Source organism: Phascolarctos cinereus, unplaced genomic scaffold (genome assembly GCF_003287225.1).
Source record: "Phascolarctos cinereus isolate Bilbo 61053 unplaced genomic scaffold, phaCin_HiC Scaffold_4;HRSCAF=312, whole genome shotgun sequence".
In the NCBI taxonomy this organism is placed as follows: Eukaryota; Metazoa; Chordata; class Mammalia; order Diprotodontia; family Phascolarctidae; genus Phascolarctos; species Phascolarctos cinereus.
Window position 1 is genome coordinate 728,043,344 of NW_027555847.1, and position 21,943 is coordinate 728,065,286.

General features: G+C 43.6%; 1 protein-coding gene across 1 annotated transcript in view; it reads left to right on the top strand.

Annotated features, from left to right (window-relative positions):
• The first annotated feature begins 3,274 nt into the window (after positions 1–3,274).
• The window catches only part of LOC110201816 (uncharacterized), a 59,829-nt gene continuing 41,160 nt past the window's right edge, over positions 3,275–21,943 (top strand). Inside the window, 5 exon segments of the mRNA XM_020977702.2 lie at positions 3,275–3,364; positions 4,198–4,277; positions 8,463–8,589; positions 9,045–9,137; positions 14,163–16,380. Coding sequence (XP_020833361.2) covers positions 4,242–4,277; positions 8,463–8,589; positions 9,045–9,137; positions 14,163–16,380 — 2,474 coding nt within the window. The 5' untranslated portion in view covers positions 3,275–3,364; positions 4,198–4,241.

Consider the following 21,943-nt stretch of genomic DNA (forward strand, 5'->3'; position numbering starts at 1 on the left):
CTCTTCCCCAAAAAGAAAAGCAGCCCAGCCTACACAAAACAGATGCTGTTCCTACAACATCCCACCCCTCAGTAGCAAGGTCCCCAAAGTTCTCTAGATTATCTTCCACCACTAAAATAATCTTTAAACAATTCTGACCTCAGAAAGAAGGCTAACATAAGTAACACTGGAGGAGGCACTTAATAGAAATGATGGTACAATCTTCTAAAAAGTATGATTCCTGCAGTGTGTGTGATGTCAAGGGAAGCTCAGAGTATGTTGATATAAAGGCATGGAGGAACAAGAGCATCGTCAACAACATCAGGCCCACCGAAGAGTGGGTGGTATCATGGACCAGGGTAGTGGGTACAGATAGCACAGGTCACAGCAGAATGAGCAACGTCACGGCCTTGACAGCAGAGGGCGTTGCTGGAAACGTTCACTAATAGACTGAAATTCTGCTCAAAGCTGAAGTCTCCAGTTCTGTCCCTATTGGGGACTGCCTCTTTTGCTGATATCATTGGCCCTGGCCAACAAGGATCCAGTTTCTAAAGATCATAGTTTTGCCCAGTTCATCCAGATCTCTGTCCCACTATAAGTGAAGCACATTCAACTGGTTCTAGCAACCAAATTCTTTGGTACTGTCAAAATCAGGAATGGGTACAGTCTTAGGAATGTAAATGATATTAATGATACATTACTATTTCTTTGCCACTGCACGGGACCTCGCAGCTGACACTTATTTCCATTTCCCATATACTCTTCAGGAGGCTGACATTGGATGGTGGAATGGATTCTTTAAACAATCATTTCATCATCATGGCCAGATACTAGGACTGAGTGTCCCTTTTCCTAGAACTAGTATCTCTGCAATGGCTCAACAATGTGGCAGGAAGGGGGAAAGCTTTCAGTTCCAGCTGTTTTTTGGATATGGCTTTCAGGAGAATTTACCTGATAATCATGGACCTTGAGACATAATTCCAGTTAACCCCTTGTGACCCATCTACGGTGCACAGCTGCCTGAGCCTCCAGGTCTCTGCTCCCTAATAGAGCTCCACTTACCCCAGCAAAGTGGCGCAGGCTCCCTCCTCAACTGGCCAGTCTTCTCCCAAGAGATGGTTTGGACAACTTCCCAGAGAGGACGTGAAGAGCCAGCCAAGAGAGGGATTTATTTCTGACGGATGGGAAGATGGAGGTGGGTGAGGGTGGATGATAGCCTTGCTTTCTAACCAGATGTGAGAGTTGTTGGTATGCTTAGTAGTAGTATGTAGTTTCATAACTACAGTGAGTATGAATTTGTCCAGAAGAAAAGAGATACCTTTGGTGATAATGCTGAATTCTTAGATGAAATGAGGGAAAGCCTACATGGCCCCAACAGGAGGACTCAGTTCCTCAGCAGAGGCACCTGAAGGGGCAAAGATCTGTTATCACACTTCACACCCCCCCAAGGGGCTCCCAGGGACAGGGAGTTTCTGGCTAGTAGGCTCTAGAACAGTGAATGAGCCTCAGTAGCCACTTGGGCCCCAGAGTTAGCAAATTAGGGCCTTTAGGAAAACCATTCTTAGCTAACTCTTTAAAAACAGGTGGCCAGATTTGGCCTCTGAACTATAGTTTATGACCTCTACCATATACACAGGTGACCCATGATGAGGATCAGTGACTATTCAGAAAGCATCAGTTAGACCCTTGATTAACCCCGTGCTGCTCCTGCTCACCACCGTCACTTTATCATCAGTAGTTCCTAGGCGAAGTGCCCTTCACAGCTCTCATATAGCCCATTGGGATCTAGGGCAGTCCTTCAGGAGTGGCAAAAGCTGGTATGTCTGTATTTTTACTGGCATTTTCTCCACCAATACCTACATCAGGCTTCTCCCATCCCAGAAGTCAGGGTACCCGCTAAATACAGCAACTCACTTTTGTATTTGCAAATGGCAGTAAATTAAATGCTTGTTGATTGACTAGATGACTGCTGAGAGAACTTCCAGCTCTTCCTGAAATTATTCGCGTGAGTTCCGGTTCAGTTCAATCATTTCTTCACTAGCATCCAACTCTTTGTGACCCCATTGGGGTTCTCTTGGCAGAGATGCTGGAGTGGTTTGCCATTTCCTTCCCCAGCTCATTTTGCAGAGGAGGAACTGAAGCCAACTGAGGAATTGAGGGTTAAGTGACTTGTTCAGGGTCACACACCTAGGAAGCATCTGAGGCCAGATTTGAACTCACAAAGATGAGTCTTCCGATTCTAAGCCCAGTGCTCTATCCACTGCACTGCTTAGCTGCCCCCAATGTGATTTCCAACTCATTAATATTCAGAAAGTTTCCTATCACAACTTAATAGCTGTGTGACCCAGACAAGTCAATTATCTTCTCTTTCTTGGTTCCCCTACTGCTCAACTACAAAGTGGTGGTTTTTACGGTCTCAGTGTACGGCTGTAGAAGCTGGACCATAAGGAAAGCTGAGCACCAAAGAATCAAGGCTTCCAACTGTGGTGCTGGAGAAGACCAGCTGGAGAGAGTCCCTTGGACAGCAATAAGATCAAATCACTTGATGTTAAAGAAATTAATTCAGGCTGTTTTACGGACACAAGGAACACGAACGTGGACAAACTTCCAGACAGTGAAGGGCAGAAGGGCCTGGCGCCCCATCGGCGTTGGACACGACTCAAGTGCTGTCCCCCGCCCCACGGTGGTTAGGGTCTGGCCCCTAAGCAGAGCCTCAAAGGAGTTCCAAGAGCCGGCCATGGGGAGGGAGGAGGCGGCGTCCTGCACTGAGGGTGGCAAAACGTGTCCCTTTGTCTATAACCGAGGGTGAGGTGACGGGGATCCCGGACGGTGGCGGCTAGCAGGGCCAGAAGAGAGCGGCGCTGGCCCTTCAGACACACCTCCATCTGTGGCTCCGGGGTGGCGAAGGCCGAGGGCCGGGGTAGCCAGGGTGCGGCTGCTAAGGCACGAGCAGCCACTACACGCGGGCCTGGCAGTGCCAGAGCTGGGGACCCTTCGGGCTGGCTCTCGGGCACGGGCAGCCCCTGTGTACGCTCCCTTATAAACAACATCACGTGGTCCGCGGTCAGCTTGAAGAGGAGGCTGACCGCAGGGGCCCCTCCCCCAGGGCTTACACAGACACCTGGCCCAGAGGGTGGACTACGTTTCCCGTGGGTCTCTGCGGCCGCCAGGCACCAAGCGGTGGTCATGGAAACGGCGACAGGCGGGCTCCGTAGAACAAGCTTCAGAGGATTGGCAGGGAGAGAGAGGCGAGGCCGGAAGAGGAAGGACCAACTCACCTAGGTACCTAGCGTCACTTCCGCTTCCACGTGACGCTAGTGTCTCGGACGCGCTTGCATCTGCTGTGCCTTCTCTCCCATTTCCGCCACCACCGGACCGGGCCGGAGTGAGTAAGACCCGAAGGTCGGGGAGGGTTGGGCGGACGGGAGGCCAGGATACGCTTGCGACTGCTTTCGGAGCCCCCGGGGATGTGTCTAGGGAAAGGAAACGACCGGGGGGGGGGGAGCGGCCCAGCAGCGTCGCGCTTGCTCAGAGCCCCCGAGCCCTCCTGTAGCCACGCCCCATACGCGAGGGGACGCTCTGATAGGCGAAGCCTGCGCCGTTGCCCTTCCTTGCCCCGCCCCTCCAGGCCCCGCCCCACGGGCTGTCTGACCCCGGGACTGTCCTGAGACCCCGCCCTCTGCGGCTGAGCTCCCTGTCCCTAGGACCAGGTTCCTGCCTGCCCCCACGAGCATTCATAGGGCACCTACTGTGTGCCTGGCCTGGGGCAGGCGCAGATGGCTAGTGCCATGGCTAGGGTCCAGTCAAACCAAACAGCATTTATTCAGTGCCCACTGCATACCTGGCCCTGTGCTAAGCCAGGCGGATACACACAGCCCTCAAGGAGCTCAGTCTAATGGGTGCAGGAGAAGAGTTCGAATCCAGCCTCAGACCCTTAGCCCCGAGACCCTGGGCCAGTCAGCTGTCCTCCTTGTTCCTCAGTTTCCTCTGCTGTAAAAGGAGGATAATAAGAGCACCCGCCCCACAGGCGATTCCAGTGCCACATAATGTTGGTGCTTCTCTGTGCATTTCCTCTTTTGGCCAGGCTGACAGGCCCTTGACCAATGTTCCTGGACCACCCGCATCCGAGGTGCAGGCTGACCTCCTCCTCTCCCCCAGCAGGCTGAGATGGGTGGGGCGCAGGTGGGGTCTTTCTCATGCGCCCGTTTTTTTCTGCAGCTCTGTCTTGTGCCGGCCTCCAGATCTTCATCCAGAAGGAGAGCATGGCCCCAGCGCTCCTGACAGCCGGGACCCAGCGGGTGAGCTGGCTCTCCCTCTCCCCAGCCGCTCCATGAGTGGTCTTGTTAATTGCGCTCCTTAATGTGATTTGTGGTTTCTTTGCATTTGTCCCCAGCAGCTCCATTCAGACCTCCTCATTTCTGGTTCCTGTTTTGGTTATGGTGTTTTGTGTTGTGGTCTCCAAAGGCTACATTTAAGGGCTCCCTCATTCCTTCTTGCTTTATTTCTTTGTGCCTGAAAGCCGATCACCTTTTGTGTCATTACTGCAGCAGCCTCAGAAACAGGCAGACATGCAGCCCTGGAGTTGGCAAAGCCCTTTTTAGGGGCGGCATTCCTCTTCTCTGCCGGTGTCAGCATCTCAGCAATCCCAGGTTCATAGGTCAGGGTCCAGAGGCAGTGTGCCTTATCAGCCTGCAGTTAGACTCCAGTGTCCGAGGCGTTGCATCAGACGGAGGGCTGTGAAATAAAGAGAAGTGGGCCAGGCGGGTCAGTGAAAGACTGATCCAATTTATTATTCCGAGGGTCTGATTATATAGTGAAAGCTAACAGTTATCCCCAGGGGTTCTCACCATTCTTAGTGACTGACCCCAGCCCTTATGCGCATCCTTAATTGTTCATACGTGCTTGGCATCAAGGTTCAAGGGGCAGAGTATTCTAACACCTTCCAGGCGGGGGAAATTGGTGAGCCAAACATTCTGAATAAATAAGCCTGTAGGTAGGAAAAGGAAAGACTCAAGGTCTAACCTAAATTCCTTATCCCATATTAGATTCTCCAGGTCTGGCCCTCAACACTCCAACAAGCGAGCTTCCTGCGGAATGGTTATAATATGGTCATAGTGACTGTAAGTTGACATGCTTACATCACTGCCTCGTGGATGCCAAGTGCACAGTTTTACACCCGTGGCATTCTGCATCCTCAATATAAAGGAGGCCAGGCACGCAGCTAAGCCATCCTTGTATTCTGAATTGTTCTTTATTTTTAGAGCTATTAAAGATTATATTGCCATCTGCCTAAAGTGACATCCATTCTAAGAAGTTCTCTGCCAGTCAAATCGTTCAGTCAGTTTGACAAACCTGTATTAAGTCTGGGGAAGATTGAAAGTTCAGATAGTTCCTGCCCTCATGGAGCACCCAGGCTAATAACTGTAAATTTCTGTATTTACTTGATAATTCAAACGGTCTTGCAGACATAAGAATTGGAGCTCTAAGCCAACCTCCAAGTCTTAACTCAATCTCACCTGGAGTCTTCTCTCCCTTGTGGTAGAATCCAGATGCCTCTTTTAATTCTCAAAGGTGCAGGTACATTCCTCAGTGTCTATGGGTCTATCAAATCCAGTTTTTCAAATATTTTGTTCACATGCACTCTCCTTGTTTATCTCTGATTTGTAAGGCTCTAAGAGAGACCTTAAGATCAACAGTAATCAAGACCATTTTATTTTTTATTATTATTGTTGTTGTTGTGTCCAACTTTTCTCATCCCCATTTGGGGTTCTCTTGTCTCAAGGATACTGGAGCAGTTTATTTCCTTCTCCATCTCTTTTTAGTAATGGGGAACTGAGGCACACAGGGTGAAGGGACTTGCCAAGGGTCACACAGCTTAGGAAGTGTCTGAGGCTGGATTTGAACTCAGCTCTCTATCCACTTCACCACCCGGCTGCCCTATAGTAACACTTAATAAAGACTGGTTGATTGATTTGCCTTCGATCATAACATGCTTCCCTTGCCTTCAGTGGTAGCTCGATCACTCTTGTCTTACCTGAAGTTGGGGTTGCACCTGACTTATGCTAATTCAGAACTGGATTGATTTCAGCCCTTCCTTCACTTTGAATTTATATGAAACCCCTTGCTTGATTTAGGCTTTTTTTTTAAAGCCACAAATTCTTTGATTTTGTTTTCTGTTTCATTCTATTTTTCACTCTTTGTGAATTCACCCTTTTAACATTCAAGATTATATTTTTTAAGGTTGTTTTTGTTGCTTTACATGATATTGTTAATTTTGTTTTCTTTCAGTATAAGATACCTCACTCTGCTTGTTTTTTCTCCATTGTTTTTGCACTGTCACAGTTATTTGCTTGTAGAAATGTTACTTGCTCTGATCTGTACTAATTTTCCCAGTGCTCTCTTTGGTTGCCAGTGTCTTGTTTTGTTTTACTTTCTTACAGCTGTAGTGAGAATGATATCTATTCACATCGGTTAGTCAGTAAATATTTATTAAGTCCCTACTATGTGGCAGGCCCTGTTCTAAGCTCTGAGGATTCAAAAGACAATCTGCTCTCAAGGAGCTCACAGTCTAATGGGGGAGACAGCAAGGAAGCAAATTTATGCAAACAAGCTTTCTACGGGATGGATGGGAAGTAATTAACCAAAGGAAGGCCCAAGCATAATTAGGGTTGGGGAAGGATTCCTGGAGAAGGCAGGATTTTAGCTGGGACTTGAGGAAGCCAGGAGGCAGAAACAAGGGGGGAGCACATTATAATTGTTGACAGTAATCTTTTCTCCTGCTTTCTTTTCTATTTGTTCCTGCTTCTCTGAATTTTTCTGTTTGTCATTTCTTGTAGCACAAGTCCCTAGTGATTGCACACACAATATATTACCAGCTTTTTATTGCTGCAAATGCTGCTTTTAAAAATATTTTAAGTAAATATTTAAAAATATTGGGTTGTTGAAGACAAGACCAGAGAGGAGGAAAGAGGATGGGGTGGATAAGTTGATCTGAGAATCATCAGCATAGAGATGATAATCTGTGGGCTCCATGGGAGCTGCCAAGATCACCAAGTGAAGTAGGACAGAGAGGGAGGAGAGGGCACAGAAGAGAACCCTGAGGGACACCATGATCAGAGGGCATGGTCTAGAGGAAGATCCTGCAAAGAAGGAGCAGTCAGAGAGGGAGGAGGAGAACCAGGAGAGAGATAAGAGGGTCATGGAGAGGAGGGTGATTGAGAATGTTAAAACTTATAGAGATGTCAAGAAGGATGAGAATTGGGGCAGCTAAGTGGCACAGTGGATAGAGCACCAGCCCTGGAGTCAGGAGGACCTGAGTTCAAATCTGGCCTTAGACACATGACACTTGACGCTTAGTAACTGTGTGACCTCGGGCAAGTCACCTAACCCTATTGCCTAGCAAAAAAAAAAAAGGATGAGAATTGAGAAAATGACATTAAATTGGACAGTGAAGCACCTGTTGGTAACTTTGGAGAGAACAGTTTCAGTTGAGAGAGTTTGGAAGCCAGACTTCAGGGTATTAAGAGAAGAGGAAGAGGAGGAACTTTGTGTGCACAGCCTTGTTGAGGAGAGAGATAGGGGACGTAACGAGCAAAGACATGTGCGTGGGTTGAGGATTTTTTTTAAGATGATGGAGAAGCTAGTAGGCAGGAAGAAATTAAGGTGGGTGAGAGTGGGAGTGACAGAGGAGGTAATCTGCTGGAGAAGGCAGGATGGAATGGGATCCTTTGGGCATCTAGAGGAGGTCACTTTGACAAGGAGAAGGACCATCTCTTCACGTGGGAAGGGAGGAGTGAGGGCATCTAACTGATTAGAGATAGAGGGGGAGAAGAGGGGAGTTGTGGTGAGTGGCCTCCAGGGAAATAGGAGGCCACATTCCCAGCTGGAGGAGGGAGCTTGGAAGGTGTAAGGAGTGATGAAAAGGTTTAGAAAAGCTACTGTGGTGAGTGTAAGAGGACTGCCTTGCTACCTTGAGAGTTGAGATGATAAGATTCCAGCTGGAGAATGCTAGGGCATCAGGCCACCATGGACAGCCTGGAAGCTGGTGGGCAGGGGGAAATGGCCGGCCTGAGAAAGTGAGAACCCTGCTCACACTGTGGATAATGCCCCATTCTGATGCCCAGTGGAGTTCTGAGTTAAGGCCTTTGTAGCACAAAAGTGCCACACGATTGTGACCCCTATGATTTTGTTACCTAGCTCATGAGAAGGTGGGCTCCTTGAAGGGAATAACTGTTTTCACTTCCTCTTTGTATCCAATATTGAACACTGTGTCTCACACATGTAATATTTATTGGCGTGTTCAGAGTGTAGTAAACTGGAATCCCACTGTTGTTCCTGTGATAATAGAGCTGGATTCCACTGAAGGCCAAATCCTCTGGAGAATGACACCCTCTAGTTGCTGAGCACCTTAGGGCTCCCTCCTCGCCAGGACTGGTGTTGGAGGGCTGATCCTTGGAGACACATTCATTTGTTTTCTCTTTAAGGAATCAGTTACGTTTAGTGATGTTGCTGTGGAATTTACTTGTGAGGAATGGAGACACCTGGCCCCTCCTCAGAAGGAGTTGTACAGAGATGTGATGCTGGAGAACTACAGGAACCTGGTCCGCCTTGGTAAGGACAACTTTCGGCAGTGATTCAGATCTGCCTTGTGGAGGTGGGGGCGTGTTCTTAGGAAGTATGGGGTGTTTTCTTGAGCGGCTACTGTGTGTATGCAGAGACCAGAATTACTCATCTTTTCGTAGCCAGGAAGCAGTATACTCGTGAAATGTTTTCCTCTGTTCAACTAGAAACTGGCAGCTGGGCTGTATTGCCCCTGAGGTTTTATCTCTATCCTTTCTATTCCCTGAAGTCCATGAAAGTTCCCTGCACTTAAGTCAAAGGAAATTACCTTTTTCTGAGGTCAGATCCACAGTATGATCTATTTCCCCTATTTTCAGCAGGGTTTGAAGATCTTCTGTAGTACTTTCTGGACCTTATTAGCATACCCACTTTTTTGGAAAGAGAAGGAATAGGATTAAATTCTGGAATGGCTCTGTCCCCAGTAATTTCCCTTTTCCAATGACTAGGACTTACAGTTTCCAAGCCAGATGTTATCTCCCAGTTGGAGCGAAGGGAGGCACCCTGGACACCAGGAGGAATCCAGAGAAGTAGCTGTCCAGGTGAGTGGGTCCTTGTAAACTACAGTTCCCTTGGTCAGTCTAGGAAAGCGCTAGTAAAACTCTGAACATGGATGTCTCCTGTTGACTGCCCAGGCCTCGGGAGAAGAGCTGAGCTTGCATGGCACTAGCTCCCTACTGGACGTCCACAACCCAGTGTCCTGACATCTCTCCCCTCCTCGTGTCCCTCCAGGGTCAGAGAAGAGGAGGCCTCAGCAGGGGATGGGACTTTCTCTCCTTCCCTTCTGCCCCTTTCCTCATGCTCCACTGTTCTCACTGCCCACGTAGACGGGGGCCTCACTGGAAGGAGGTCACGTGTGTGGTTTCTTTCTTTGATGGGCTGCCATGGCCAACTAGTTGTGACCCGTGGTGACCATCCTCTCGATGCTCAGCTGGGCTTACCCCAGGTCTCCCACTGCACCTGCCCTCCCTGGAGGATGGCTGTAATCGTTGGGAAGTTTTGTGTAACGTCAGCCTGGATTTGCTCTTTCCAGCGTCTACCTATTGCTCCCAGTTCTGCCCGTGGGGCCCAACAGAACAAGTTGAGTTCATCTCTCCAGTGCGTCAGCCTTCCACAAACCGGACAGTGTGGTGTCGTCCTTGCCACAGATCTTCTTTTCCCACTAGACACCCCCAGTTGCTTCATTGAGTTGTTTCATGGCAGGAACTTAAAGCCCCCCAACCTTCTGGTTTCCCACCTCTGGATGCTTCTTTACTGAGATGCCCAGAAATGAACCTGCACACAAACATCTTCTGTGTAGCAGAAGATAACTGCAAAATGATCTGGGGCTGTTAGTGGACTGCAAGCTGAGATGAGTCAGCAGTGGGCTGTGGTGGCCTTAAGGGAAGCACTAAGAGTCTAGAAGGGGGAGGGGGAGGGTCTCCCTGTGCCCAGCCTGGAGTGTTGGCTTCCAAGGGCGGTGTTCAGAGTCCTGGTCACTGCCCTCCATTTGGCAGCATCCATTCACTGCCTTCTTTGTTTTTTAATTGTGACGTTTATCCTTTTCCAGCCTAGTGATGTCTCTCCCATTCAGCCTGATAGTCCCGAGGTCACTGGCAGTGGCTCAGTAATCACACCTGCCAGCTCTTTCAGTGGGATAGAGTACACCTGGGCCAGGTGACTTGCACTCCTGGAGGCAGCAGGGGCTCTCTTAAGATCTCAGTGCTTATCTTAAGTGCCACTTCCTCCAAGTCCCTTTTGTTCAGTCCTTTCCAGCCCCAAGGTCTTTCTTCTTGGCTGGGAAACTGAAGAAGAACTGCTTTATCTTCTTCCCATCTAACCTTGACATATCCTGCCTCCTTTTGGATGGATCTTCTTCTCCCTGACCTAGCTTAAAACCAGCTGCCTTTTTGTTATTCCATAGCTGTCCTCTGCAGCCCCAAGACATTCTGAGCTTTCACACGGTCATCCTGTTGCCTGCCTCTGTTCATGTGTTTTAAAAACCTCAGTGGGGTGGTGAGTTCCTTGTGGGTACATATCCACTGCTTTCGAAAGCTCCCCTTCACGCTTGTTCACTTTATAATAAATAATAGCCTCTGGCACTAATAGAGCACTTTGAGGTTTGCAGAGTGCTGTCTAAATATTGTCTCGTTTTATCCTCTCAGCAACTCTGAGAAGTAGGTACTGTTTTTATCTTCATGCTACAGATGGGGAACTGAGGCAGGCAGCGGCTAAGTGATTCACCCAGGTTCACATAGCTAGTAAATGTTTGAGGCTGAATTTGAATTCATGTCTTTCTGATTGCAGATCCAGCAAGTCTATGCACTGTACCACCTAGCTGTGCCTTGAGAATGTCATCCTTGAAAGCTTTCTATCTTTGATGGACTAGTAACTTCATCTTGGAGAAATCTGGCCTATGTGATCCTTCTTAGGGTTTTTCTGAACCCATTAAAATCTGCTCTCCCAAAGCGTGGGGTTCTTGAAAGGCAGAAATGGGCTTTTCTGTTACAAGTTCCAAGGTGGAGTATTCTTTTCTTCCCAAGATTCTCATCATTTCCATCCCAGAAACCAGTTCTACCTTGTTGGCAAGAATCAGATCTAGAGTAGTGTTGTTGGTACCTCCGTATCTTGAAGAATGGGATTTCTAAAGCAGTCTAGAAATCATTAACTGTGTTCTGTTTTGGGTAGAAGGAGAGTGCCAGCAGATGTCCAGATAATTAAAGTTCTTTTATCATGACTTACCATTCAGGCTTATAATTTTTATTTTGTTATTTTTAACATGACAAGGATGATCATTTCTTCATAAACCCAAATGGAGAGGTCAGTTCATATCAGCTCTGGTCTGTTCATCAATAGTACTTGCAAATCTGTTCCATTTTTACCCTTGGACTTTTATATCTCTCTTTGCTGCAGGGTAAGCAGTTCTTGGGTGGAGCCCTCCACCTTTGGTCTTTTATAATACATGTTACCAGATCTCTTCTCATATTCATAGTAGAGGTTTCCAGGGCTTGGAGAATCTGAAGTCAGCTTCTTAGGTACTTGAACTCCTTCTTTCACAATGTTTGCCGTATTTTTTTCTTTGAGGGCGCTAGATCTTGGCGGTGACACATCGGAGACTCTTGTGGCTTACTGAGGAGGTGACTGGTGGATTCTGTCTTTCCTTTGCCTCTGGTTTGAACCATGTGGGCAGTGTTTTTCACAGTGTCTCAAAATAGTATTCACAACTTTTTTTTTTACCCTACTTTTTTCAGGGACTCCAGTGGTTTTTAAATTCTCTTTCTTTGGCCTGTTTTCTAGGTCAGTGATAGACTGATAGATAGATAGATGGATGGATGGATGGATGGATGGATGTATAGACAGACAGATAAGTTTACATTTTCTTTTATTTTTCAGTGTTTTTATTTTTTCTATTTCTTGCTAGCTTATGAAGTCATTGATTTATGTGTGGGCCATTCTTGTTTTCAGGAAGTCCTTTATTTTGGTGGAGTTTGCTGCTTTTCTAAGCTATTTATTCTCCTAATTCATATCATCAGAGCTTTTATTTCATTATTTTTATCTGTGGCTTAATTTCTAGATATTCATATAGACTGTGGAAAATCCATTTTTTAAGTCTCTACTTAGAATTGTTTCAGAGCTACTTACATTTTCTCATAAGGTTGTTGATAGCTTAGATTTCTTCCTTTGAAAATAGCAAAAATAATAGCATTTACGTGGCATTTTTTAAGGTTTTCAAAGTGCTTTACAAATATAATATTATTCTCACAAAAACCCTGAGAGGTAGTCTGTATTATTGTCCCCATTTTGCAGATGAGAAAACTGAGACAGATAGCGTTTACGTGATTAGCCTAAATTCACGTAGCTAGTTATTGTCTGAGACCGGATTCAAACCTGAGTCCTCCTCCCTCCAGGTCCAGTGCTCTGTCACTACCTCACCTTGCCTGTTCATATCTTCTGATCATTTCTCTATTAGGCAGTGGCTCTTATTCTTAGATATTTGATCACTTCATTGTATATCTTGGATATGAGACTTTTACTAGAGAAATTTGCTACAGATTTTCCCCCAGTTATCTATTCTTCTTAACTATGTGGTTTTGTTTCTACAGAAGCTTTTCAATTTTATGTGGTCAGAATTGCCCATTTTATCTTCTGTGAGCCATTCGGTCCTGAATACTTCCTCTAGGCATAGGTGATAAGGGTGTTTCTGTCATTGCTGCTCCAGTTCGTTTAGTACATGAGCTGCTCAGATAATGGATTCATTTGAAGCTTAATGTGGCATATGGTATGAGAGTTTCATCCAGACGTATTTTCTGCTAGATTACTTTTCCAGTTTTCCTGGCATTCCAACAATGCAGATCATCACTAATTTATTCTTGCTGGCTGTGTGAAACCACAGCACGTGTTCTCTCCTACATTTACCACCTAGTGCTCCCAAAATGCCAGGTGTATTCCTTGCTTTCTCCCAGCATCATGAATGTACCAATGGAGGACTCTGTCTCTGTCATACTCACTCTTGCTGTGATAAAATATCTTGATGAAGCCCTTTGCTTATGTTCTTCAGAATTCTTCTTTGCTTGTGTGTTGCATGTGCCTCTGCATTATTCGTTGTAGGATATTCACCTATAGTTCCTCTGAGACAGTGGTGTCCAAAAAGCAATATCAGAAGAATGCTTATATTTTTTAAGTGCCTTTGTACTCATGGGAAGCTTTATTGTTTCCCAAAGGCCAGCCATATTGTTCGCCTTTTCAACTGTGGGACCAGCTCATTGTCTGTTCTGTCACTGAAATGCATCCTTTTGGATGAGCTCTATAAGGCAGCATCCAAATACATGTTGAATCTGGGTAGCAAGCCTTCTTTGTTCATTCACTTGATCTTTCTTTAGTGGATGGACAGGTTGAATGTCTTTGCATGATTTTAAATCTCTCCCACAAGGCTTGATATCACAATAACATCATGATGTTACTTCCACAGTTCTTAAAATCACTAGATGTGAACATACCAAGATATACGTAGGTCTCATAATTAGGACTTGAAAACAGTTTTGGCAGAAATAAAGGAAGACCTAAATACTTAGGAGTGGGAATAACTTTGTGTGGATAGGATATGCCAACATAATAAAAGCGGCCATACTTCCTAAAATGATTCCCAGATTTGATGTTATACAGGCAATTACCTATAAGGCATTATGTAGGCTTGAAGAAAACGATAGCAATGTCATTTGGAAGAACAGAAGATCAAGAAAAATAATCAATAGAGATTTTAATAGATGGGGTCTAACATTATCAGATCTCAAAATTATATTGTAAAGAGATAATGATCAAAACTATCAACTACTGTTTAAAATAAAATAGTGAATGAAGTACAGTAAGTAGAAGGGTGTAAAAAAGTAAGACCCAGAACCCAATATGTTGATAAGCTACAGACTCCTAGGGGAGGGACTTCTTGTTTTAGAGAGCAACACTGGGAAAAAATAGAAAGTTTGATGAATATTTAGAAAGTAATTTCTCTTAATGGAGAATATTCAAGACAGTACTATGTATATGTATAGCAACAGTAACAGAGCACAATTACTTTTTTTTTCCTCATTCAGATTGGGAGGCTACTTGTGAAACTAAGGAGTTTGCTGCAAAGCTAGGGATTTCAGTAGAAGACTCATCCCAGGAAAGAGGCATGGGGGAGGTTCTCCATTTATCCACCTTGCAAGAAGCCTGGGAACATGATGATGCTACCTTAGAAAGGGAGCAGGACAATGAGGAAAAACATTCTTGGAAAGTAAAAATAGCTCAAAAGAAAGATGCAAATAAGTCAAGAAGCTACAAATATGACAGAAGCTTCAGTCTGGGGCACATTTCTTTTGTGCGACAGAGATCATCTTTAGGAATGAGCCTCCTTAAACGAGATACAAAAAGAAAGCACTTCAGACTTTCTCCAGACCTAAAAAAATATAATAGAATGTATTCAAAGAAGATTTTTTCCAAATATAATGACTATGGGAAATTCTTTAAACATAATTCAGACTTTACTGAAAGTCATAGGCTGCATAATGAAGAAAAACATTATCAGTGTAATGAATGTGGGAAAGCCTTCAGCCAGAGGGCCAGTCTTATTCAACATCATAGAATTCATACTGGAGAGAAACCTTATGAATGTAATGTGTGTGGGAAGGCTTTCCGTCAGAGCACAGGACTTAATCAACACCAGACAGTTCATACTGGAGAGAAACGTTATGAGTGTAATGAATGTGGAAAGGCCTTTCGCCTGAGGAAACAGCTGATTCAGCATTATAGAATTCACACTGGAGAAAAACCTTATGAGTGTAATGAATGTGGGAAAGCCTTCCGCCAGAGCTCACAACTTACTCAACATCAGACAATTCATACTGGAGAGAAACCTTATGAATGTGCTGAATGTGGAAAGGCCTTCCGACTGAGAACATTACTTATTCAACATCATAAAATTCATACTGGAAAGAAACCTTATAGATGTAATGAGTGTGGGAAGGCCTTCCGCCTCAGTTCACAGCTTATTCAACATCAGACAGTTCATAATGGAAAGGAACCTTATGAATGCAATGTATGTGGAAAGGCCTTTCATCAGAGAGCTCAACTTAATCAACACCAGACAGTCCATTTTGGGGAGAAGCCTTATGAATGTAATGAATGTGGGAAGACCTTTCGCAATAGTACATGCCTTATTCAACATCAGACAATTCATACAGGGGAGAAACCTTATGAATGTCGTGAGTGTGGGAAAGCCTTCAGATTGAGCTCTTATCTTACACGGCATCAGAGAATTCATACTGGAGAGAAGCCTTACAGATGTGATCAGTGTGGAAAGGCTTTCTGCCAGAGCTCACAGCTAACTCAACATCAGACAATTCATACTGGAGAGAAACCTTATGCATGTCATGAATGTGGAAAGGCCTTTAGTCAGAAAACAGAACTTACACGGCATCAGACGATTCACACTGGAGAGAAACCTTATGAATGTCATGAATGTGGGAAGGCTTTCCGTCGGAAAGCGGGACTTGTTGAGCATAAGATAATTCACACTGGAGAGAAAACTCATAGATGTGATGAATGTGGGAAGGCCTTTCGCTGGAAGACGGGACTTACTATTCATCAGAAAATTCATAGTGGAGAAAAGCAGTATGAATGTAATGAATGTGGCAGTGCTTTCCGCTTGAAAAGACAACTTACTCAACATCAGAGGCTTCATACTGGTGACAAACTCTGTGAATGTGATCAGTGTGGGATGGTCTTTAGCCAGAGTAGAAACCTTATTCGACATCAGAGAATCCATAGTGGAGAAAAACCTTATGAATGTAATGAATGTGGGAAGGCCTTCCGCCTGAAGGCACGACTCACTAAACATCTGACGGTTCATACTGGTGAGAAACATTTTGAATGTAGTGAATGTGGGAAGGCCTTCCGCCAGAAGACACATCTTACTGAACATCAGACAATTCACAGTGGTGAGAAACCCTTTGAATGTAATGAATGTGGAAAGGCCTTCCGCTTGAGAACACAGCTTATTCAACATCATAGAATTCATACTGGAGAGAAACCATTTGAGTGTAATGTATGTGGCAAGGCTTTCAGTCACAGAACAGAACGTAATCGGCATTATAGAATTCATACTGGAGAGAAACGCTATGAATGTAATGAATGTGGGAGGGCCTTCCGCTTGAGCACACACCTTACTCGGCACAAGAGAATTCATACTGGTGAGAAACCCTATGAATGTAACGAATGTGAGATGGCCTTCCGCCTGAAAGCACAACTTACTCACCATCAGAGAATCCATACTAGAGAGAACCTTTAAGAAGGTTATTGTTTAGGAAAGGCTTTCTTCTGGAACAAAAAATATTAATACAGAACTAAAGAAAAGCTGGTCTATATTATAAACATAGAATGTCTTTTAGCTAGGTAACAACTTATGAAATAGTAACTTGCTGAGAAGCCATATGAATATAAGGAAAGGAATAAGATTAAGGTTAAAGAATTGAACAAAAGGGAAACCCCCATAGGTGAAACAGATTGTTTTTTGTGTTCCCACAGCAGTGGGACCTTCTTCTTTCTCTTCAAAGCCCTCTCCAACTTCCTCCCCAAAACCCAGGACTTCAATTGATTTAGATTTTTAATTGACTTAAATGTTTACATCATGGAACCTCAGTTTCATCTACAATTCAGCAAGTATGGATCCTTCACTTACTTCCTGTCAAACTCTCTGCAAAGGTTTATCTAGAATAAAAAGGTTCATTTTCCATTGGAAATAATTTGTTATTGTTCAGTTGTTTCAGTCATGTTTGACTTTTCGTGACCCTATTTGTTATTTTCTTGGCAAAGATACTAGAGTAGTTTACCATTTCCTTCTCCAGCTTAGTTTACAGATGAGGAAACTGAGGCAAACAGGGCTAAGTGCCTTGCCCAGGGTCACACAGCTAGTGTCTGCAGCCTGATTTGAACTCAAGTCTTCCTGACTTGAGGGTACTATCCACTGCAACACCTAGTTTCCCTGGAAATATTGTAAGAGTTTATAACATTTATATTATAAGAGTTTATAAAATTTAATCTGAAAATATATTTTAAAATAATAAGCTGAAGCTTCACAACTATTGGTGTGTTTACCCCCCCAGCTCCAACTTTGTTTCAGAATAGTGCTGCTGTGCCTTGACCTTGGAAAATTGTAGTCAGATCAGCATGTGGCAACATGGGCTCTTATCTGCCTGTATTGAGGGGGGATAGGGAAGGGTAGACAACTCCAAGTGGATCCTAGTTCTCTGGTCCTTTATTGTGAACACTGGATCCAGTGCTGCTTCTTCTCTATCCCCTCCTGGAGGCCAGACACAGGCTTTGCCCATTCTCTGACTTGTCAGCAGTCCTTTTTCAATCATAATTCTGTTTCTAAACCTAATTACATGAAGGTGTTTGGGGAGGGAATAAAAGAGACTTGAGGATCCCCAGCTCTTCCTTTGCGACTGTGGAAAGCTGAACTCTTAGTAACATGTACCCCAGCCTATCCTCTCTTCCTTGAGTTCGAAACTGTGAGTAGGATACAAGTTTTCATAGTGTCAGGGAAGGGGCCCCTCAGGGTCCGAGTTTTCTATTGACCTCTTTTTCCTTAGGTCAGGAATAGGTGGGAATTGCATGCCCAATTCACTGATCTGCTTTTTTTCTATTTTACTGATGTAAGTATATAGAGATATACATTTTCCCCTAAGTGTTGCTCTGGGAACATCCCATAAATTTTGGTATGTTGTCTTATTGTCGTGAAATTATTTATTGTTTCTATGATTTGTTCTTTGGCCCACTTATTCTTTAGGGTTAGATTTTTTAGTTTCTAATTATTTTCAATCTGTTTCCATGGCCCTTTATTGAACATATTTTTTGTTGCATTATGGTCTCAAAAGGATGCATGTGTTATTTCTGTTTTTCTGCATTTGGTTATGAAATTTTTATGCCCTAATATATGGTCAGCTTTTGTGAAGGTGCCATGTACAGCTGAGAAAAAGGTATATTCCTTTTTATTCTCATCCAGTTTTCTCCAGGGGTCTATCATGTCTAACTTTTCTAAATTTCTATTCATCTTTTTAACTGTTTTCTTGTTTACCTTATAGTTAGATTTATCTAGTTTTGAGAAGGGAAAGTTGAGGTCCCCTACTAGTATTAGTTTTACTATTTTCTTCTGAAATTCATTTAACTTTTCCTTCAAGAATTTGGATGCTGGGGCAGCTAGGTGGCACAGTGAATAGAGCACTGGCCCTGGAGTCAGGAGGACCTGAGTTCAAATCCGGCTTCAGACACATGATACTCACCAGCTGTGTGACCTTGGGCAAGTCACTTAACCCTGATTGCCTCACCAAAAAAAAAATTTGGATGCTATTCCATTTGCTGCATATTTGTTTAGTATCGATATTATTTCATTGTCTGTGATACTTTTCAGCAAAATGTAGTTTTCCTGCTTATGTCTTGGATAGGTCTCTTTTTGCTTTGTGTAAGTTCATGATTGCTAACTGTGCTTTGTTTTTTTTTTAACCTCAGCTGAAGCATAACAGATTCTGCTTCAGCTCCTTATTTTTACTCTGTATATGTCTCTGTTTCAAGTGTGTTTCTTGTAAACAACATATTGCTGGTTTCTAATCTGTTCTGCTGACCACTTCTGTTTTATGGGTGAGTTCATCCCATTCATATTCACAGTTATAATTACTAAGTATGTCTTTCCTTCCATCCTATTTTTTTATTTGTTTATCCTCTCTCTTTTTACCTGTCCCTCCTCAAAAGTCTGTTTTGCTTCTGATTAATCTACGTTAATCTACCCTCCACTCCATTCTATCAGCCTTCCTCCCCTTCTCTTATCCCCCTTCTCTTATCCCCCTTTCCTATTTCCCTGTTGGTAAGATAGGTTTCTAAAGCAAACTAAATGTGTTATTCCTTTTTTGAGCCAATTCTGATGGGAGAAATGTAGTATTGTCCACTACCCCTGCCTCATCTTCCCATTCCATTGTAAAAGCTCTAACTTTTGTGCCTCTTTTATATGACATAATTTTCTCCCTTCTTTCTCTCCCTTCCCCCTTCTCCCAATGCATCCCTCTTTCTTATCCCTTAATTTTACTTTTTTGAAATCATCCCATCATAGTCAGCTCACACTTATGTCCTTTGTATACTCCTTCCAACTGCCATAATAAAAATAAGAATAATAAAGGTATTAGGAGTTACAATTATCATCTGCCTATATAGGAATATAAACAGTTTAATCTTATTGATTCCTTTATGATTTCTTTTTCATGTTTACCATTTTATGCTTTTTCTGAGTCTTATATTTGAAAGTCAAATTTTCTATTCAGCTCTGGCCTTTTCATCAGGAATGCTTGAAAGCACTTAACTTCATTGAATGTCCATTTTTTCCCCTGAAGGATTATACTCAGTTTTGCTGGATATATTATTCTTGGTTGTAATCCTACCTCCTTTCCCTTCCAGAATATCATATTTCAAGCCCTCCAATCCTTTAACATGAAAGCTGCTAAATCTTGTGTGATCCTGCCAGTGGCTCCACGATATTTGAATTGTTTCTTTTTGACTATTTGCAATATTTCTTCCTTGACCTGAGAGCTCTGGAATTTGGCTATAATATTCCTGAGAGTTTTAATTTTTGGACCTCCTTCAAGTGGTTATCAGTAGATTCTTTCAATTTCTATTTTACCCTCTGGTTCTAGAATATCAGGGCATTGTTGTTTGTAATTTCTTGAAAGATGATATCCAGGCTTTTTATTTTTTCCTAATGGGTTTCAGGTCATCCAATAATACTTAAATTTGTCTTTTCTATTTTCTAGGCCAGTTGCTTTTCTTTTGAGACATTTCACATTTTCTTCTATTTTTTCATTCTTTTGGTTTTGTTTTGTTGTTTTATGGTCTCTCATAGAGTCATGATCTTCCACTTGCCCAATTCTAATTTTTAAGGAGTTCTTTTCTTCTTGGATTTTTGTGCCTCTTTTACCATTTGACCAATTCTGTTTTTTAAGATATTATTTTCTTCAGTATTTTTGGTGCTCTTTTACCAAATTGTTGATTCTCTTTTCATAATTTCAGTATTTTTCAATAGTTCTAATTCAAATTTTTTTTCTTTATTTCAAAGCTGAGGTTGCATCTGTATCATTCCCTGATATTATTCTTATTTGTGTTCTTTAAGACTGAGTCGAGCTACTTTAGTCCAAATAAGCTTGGGATTAGAATATGTTGAAAAGCTTAAGAACCATGGAATGCAACTAAAACTTTAAGATTTAAAAGGATTCAATTCAAATGAAATGACACTATTCCCCTCTGCCTCCGTCTCCATCATGGCAGTGGTCATGCAAAGTCAAAAAGATGTCTGTGAGTGCAGTACGAGTTCTCTTAAATGTTTGGCATTATTTCCCCACAGGCAGTTCTTTATGCTTCAGGCAAAAAAACAAAAAACAAAAAAATGACCCTACTACACTGCCCTTTGTTGGTAAGGTCAGAAAAATTCCATAGAGGATCTTCCACCACTAAAATCACAATTTTGACTTCAGGATGAAACCTGGTATAAGCAGCATTGGAGATGACACAATGCAAATAAATAAGTTATCTAGAAAGTACAATTCCTGGAGTGCAGGCAATGTGAAGGGCAGTAAGAGGAAGGTCTCTTGTTACAAAAGTTGCAGCACCAGGAATATCAGATTCACAGCCAGACAAGGACTATGACTTAAGTGTTGTAATTGCTTCCCTGTCAAATAGTTGTCTGTCATGAGAGTCATACTTGCAGCCTGACTGGAGATGGGAGCAGCACTAACCCCCTGTCCTGCCAGCCTACCACCCCTGCTTGGAAGGCCCTTTAAGGAGTGAATAACAACTTTTTGTCCCTTTACATGCTCCTGTGGCAGTTGTATGGAAATCACCAAGAAATCTAATAATCCTAATCACTTTTACAGGCCATTTCCTATTATGATTATGAAAAGAATTTCATCTCCCCATAGCATTAAAAAACAAGGCTCCTTCCAATAATTCCACTCCTTTGTTGTCCAGAGGATTTCTAGGAAGTTGTCTAAACTACCCATTGAGGGGAGGGAAGAGGCCAAATACATGAAAATTAAGGGCAGGGTGGCAACGTTTTCCATAGGTTTTATAAAATCTTGTGAGGGGACAGTAGCCTCAAGCCTGGGTGACTACACAGGGGAATGACTAAGGAAGAGCTGGAGATGGTTAAGTGGCTTCATATCTAACAGTAGTACGTCTTTATTAGGTGACTTCCTGAAAGTGAGATCTAAGAGAGTACTGGACCAGTGAGCTCTCCTACCTCTGGATGGTTGGCACCCAACGCTGATAATCAGTTGTGTGATGCTAAAGGCAACTAAGGATAGTATAAAAGAATGAAAATAGTAGATGTGCTGGCAACAAACTCAATCTTGGACCCTTTTCTGGTAACATGGGTGCCCTGATAAGAGGTAATAGGGTCCATAAAAAGTAAGGGTGTTAGGGCAGCTAGGTGGCGCAGTGGATAGAGCACAGGCCCTGAAGTCAGAAGGACCTGAGTTCAAATCCAGCCTCAGACCAAACACTTGACACTAGCTGTGTGACCCTGGGCAACTCGCTTAACCCCAATTGCCTAAAAAAAAGAAAAAAAAAAGTAAGAGTGTTAGTGACTCCAGCTCAAGCCTTCTCAGGCTGCAGGAGCCCAGCCAAAGAGTGTATTCTCAAGGTGATGTGGGACAGGTCCAGTACATCACTCCCTTGTTGAGGCCAACAGCTCTTGAGACAGACCAGCTCAAGCCTTCACCCAACCAGAGAGAGTATCTTTGGGGTACTCCGGACTGAAGCAAAATCTGTTATGCTTCAGAAAAGCAATCAACCATAA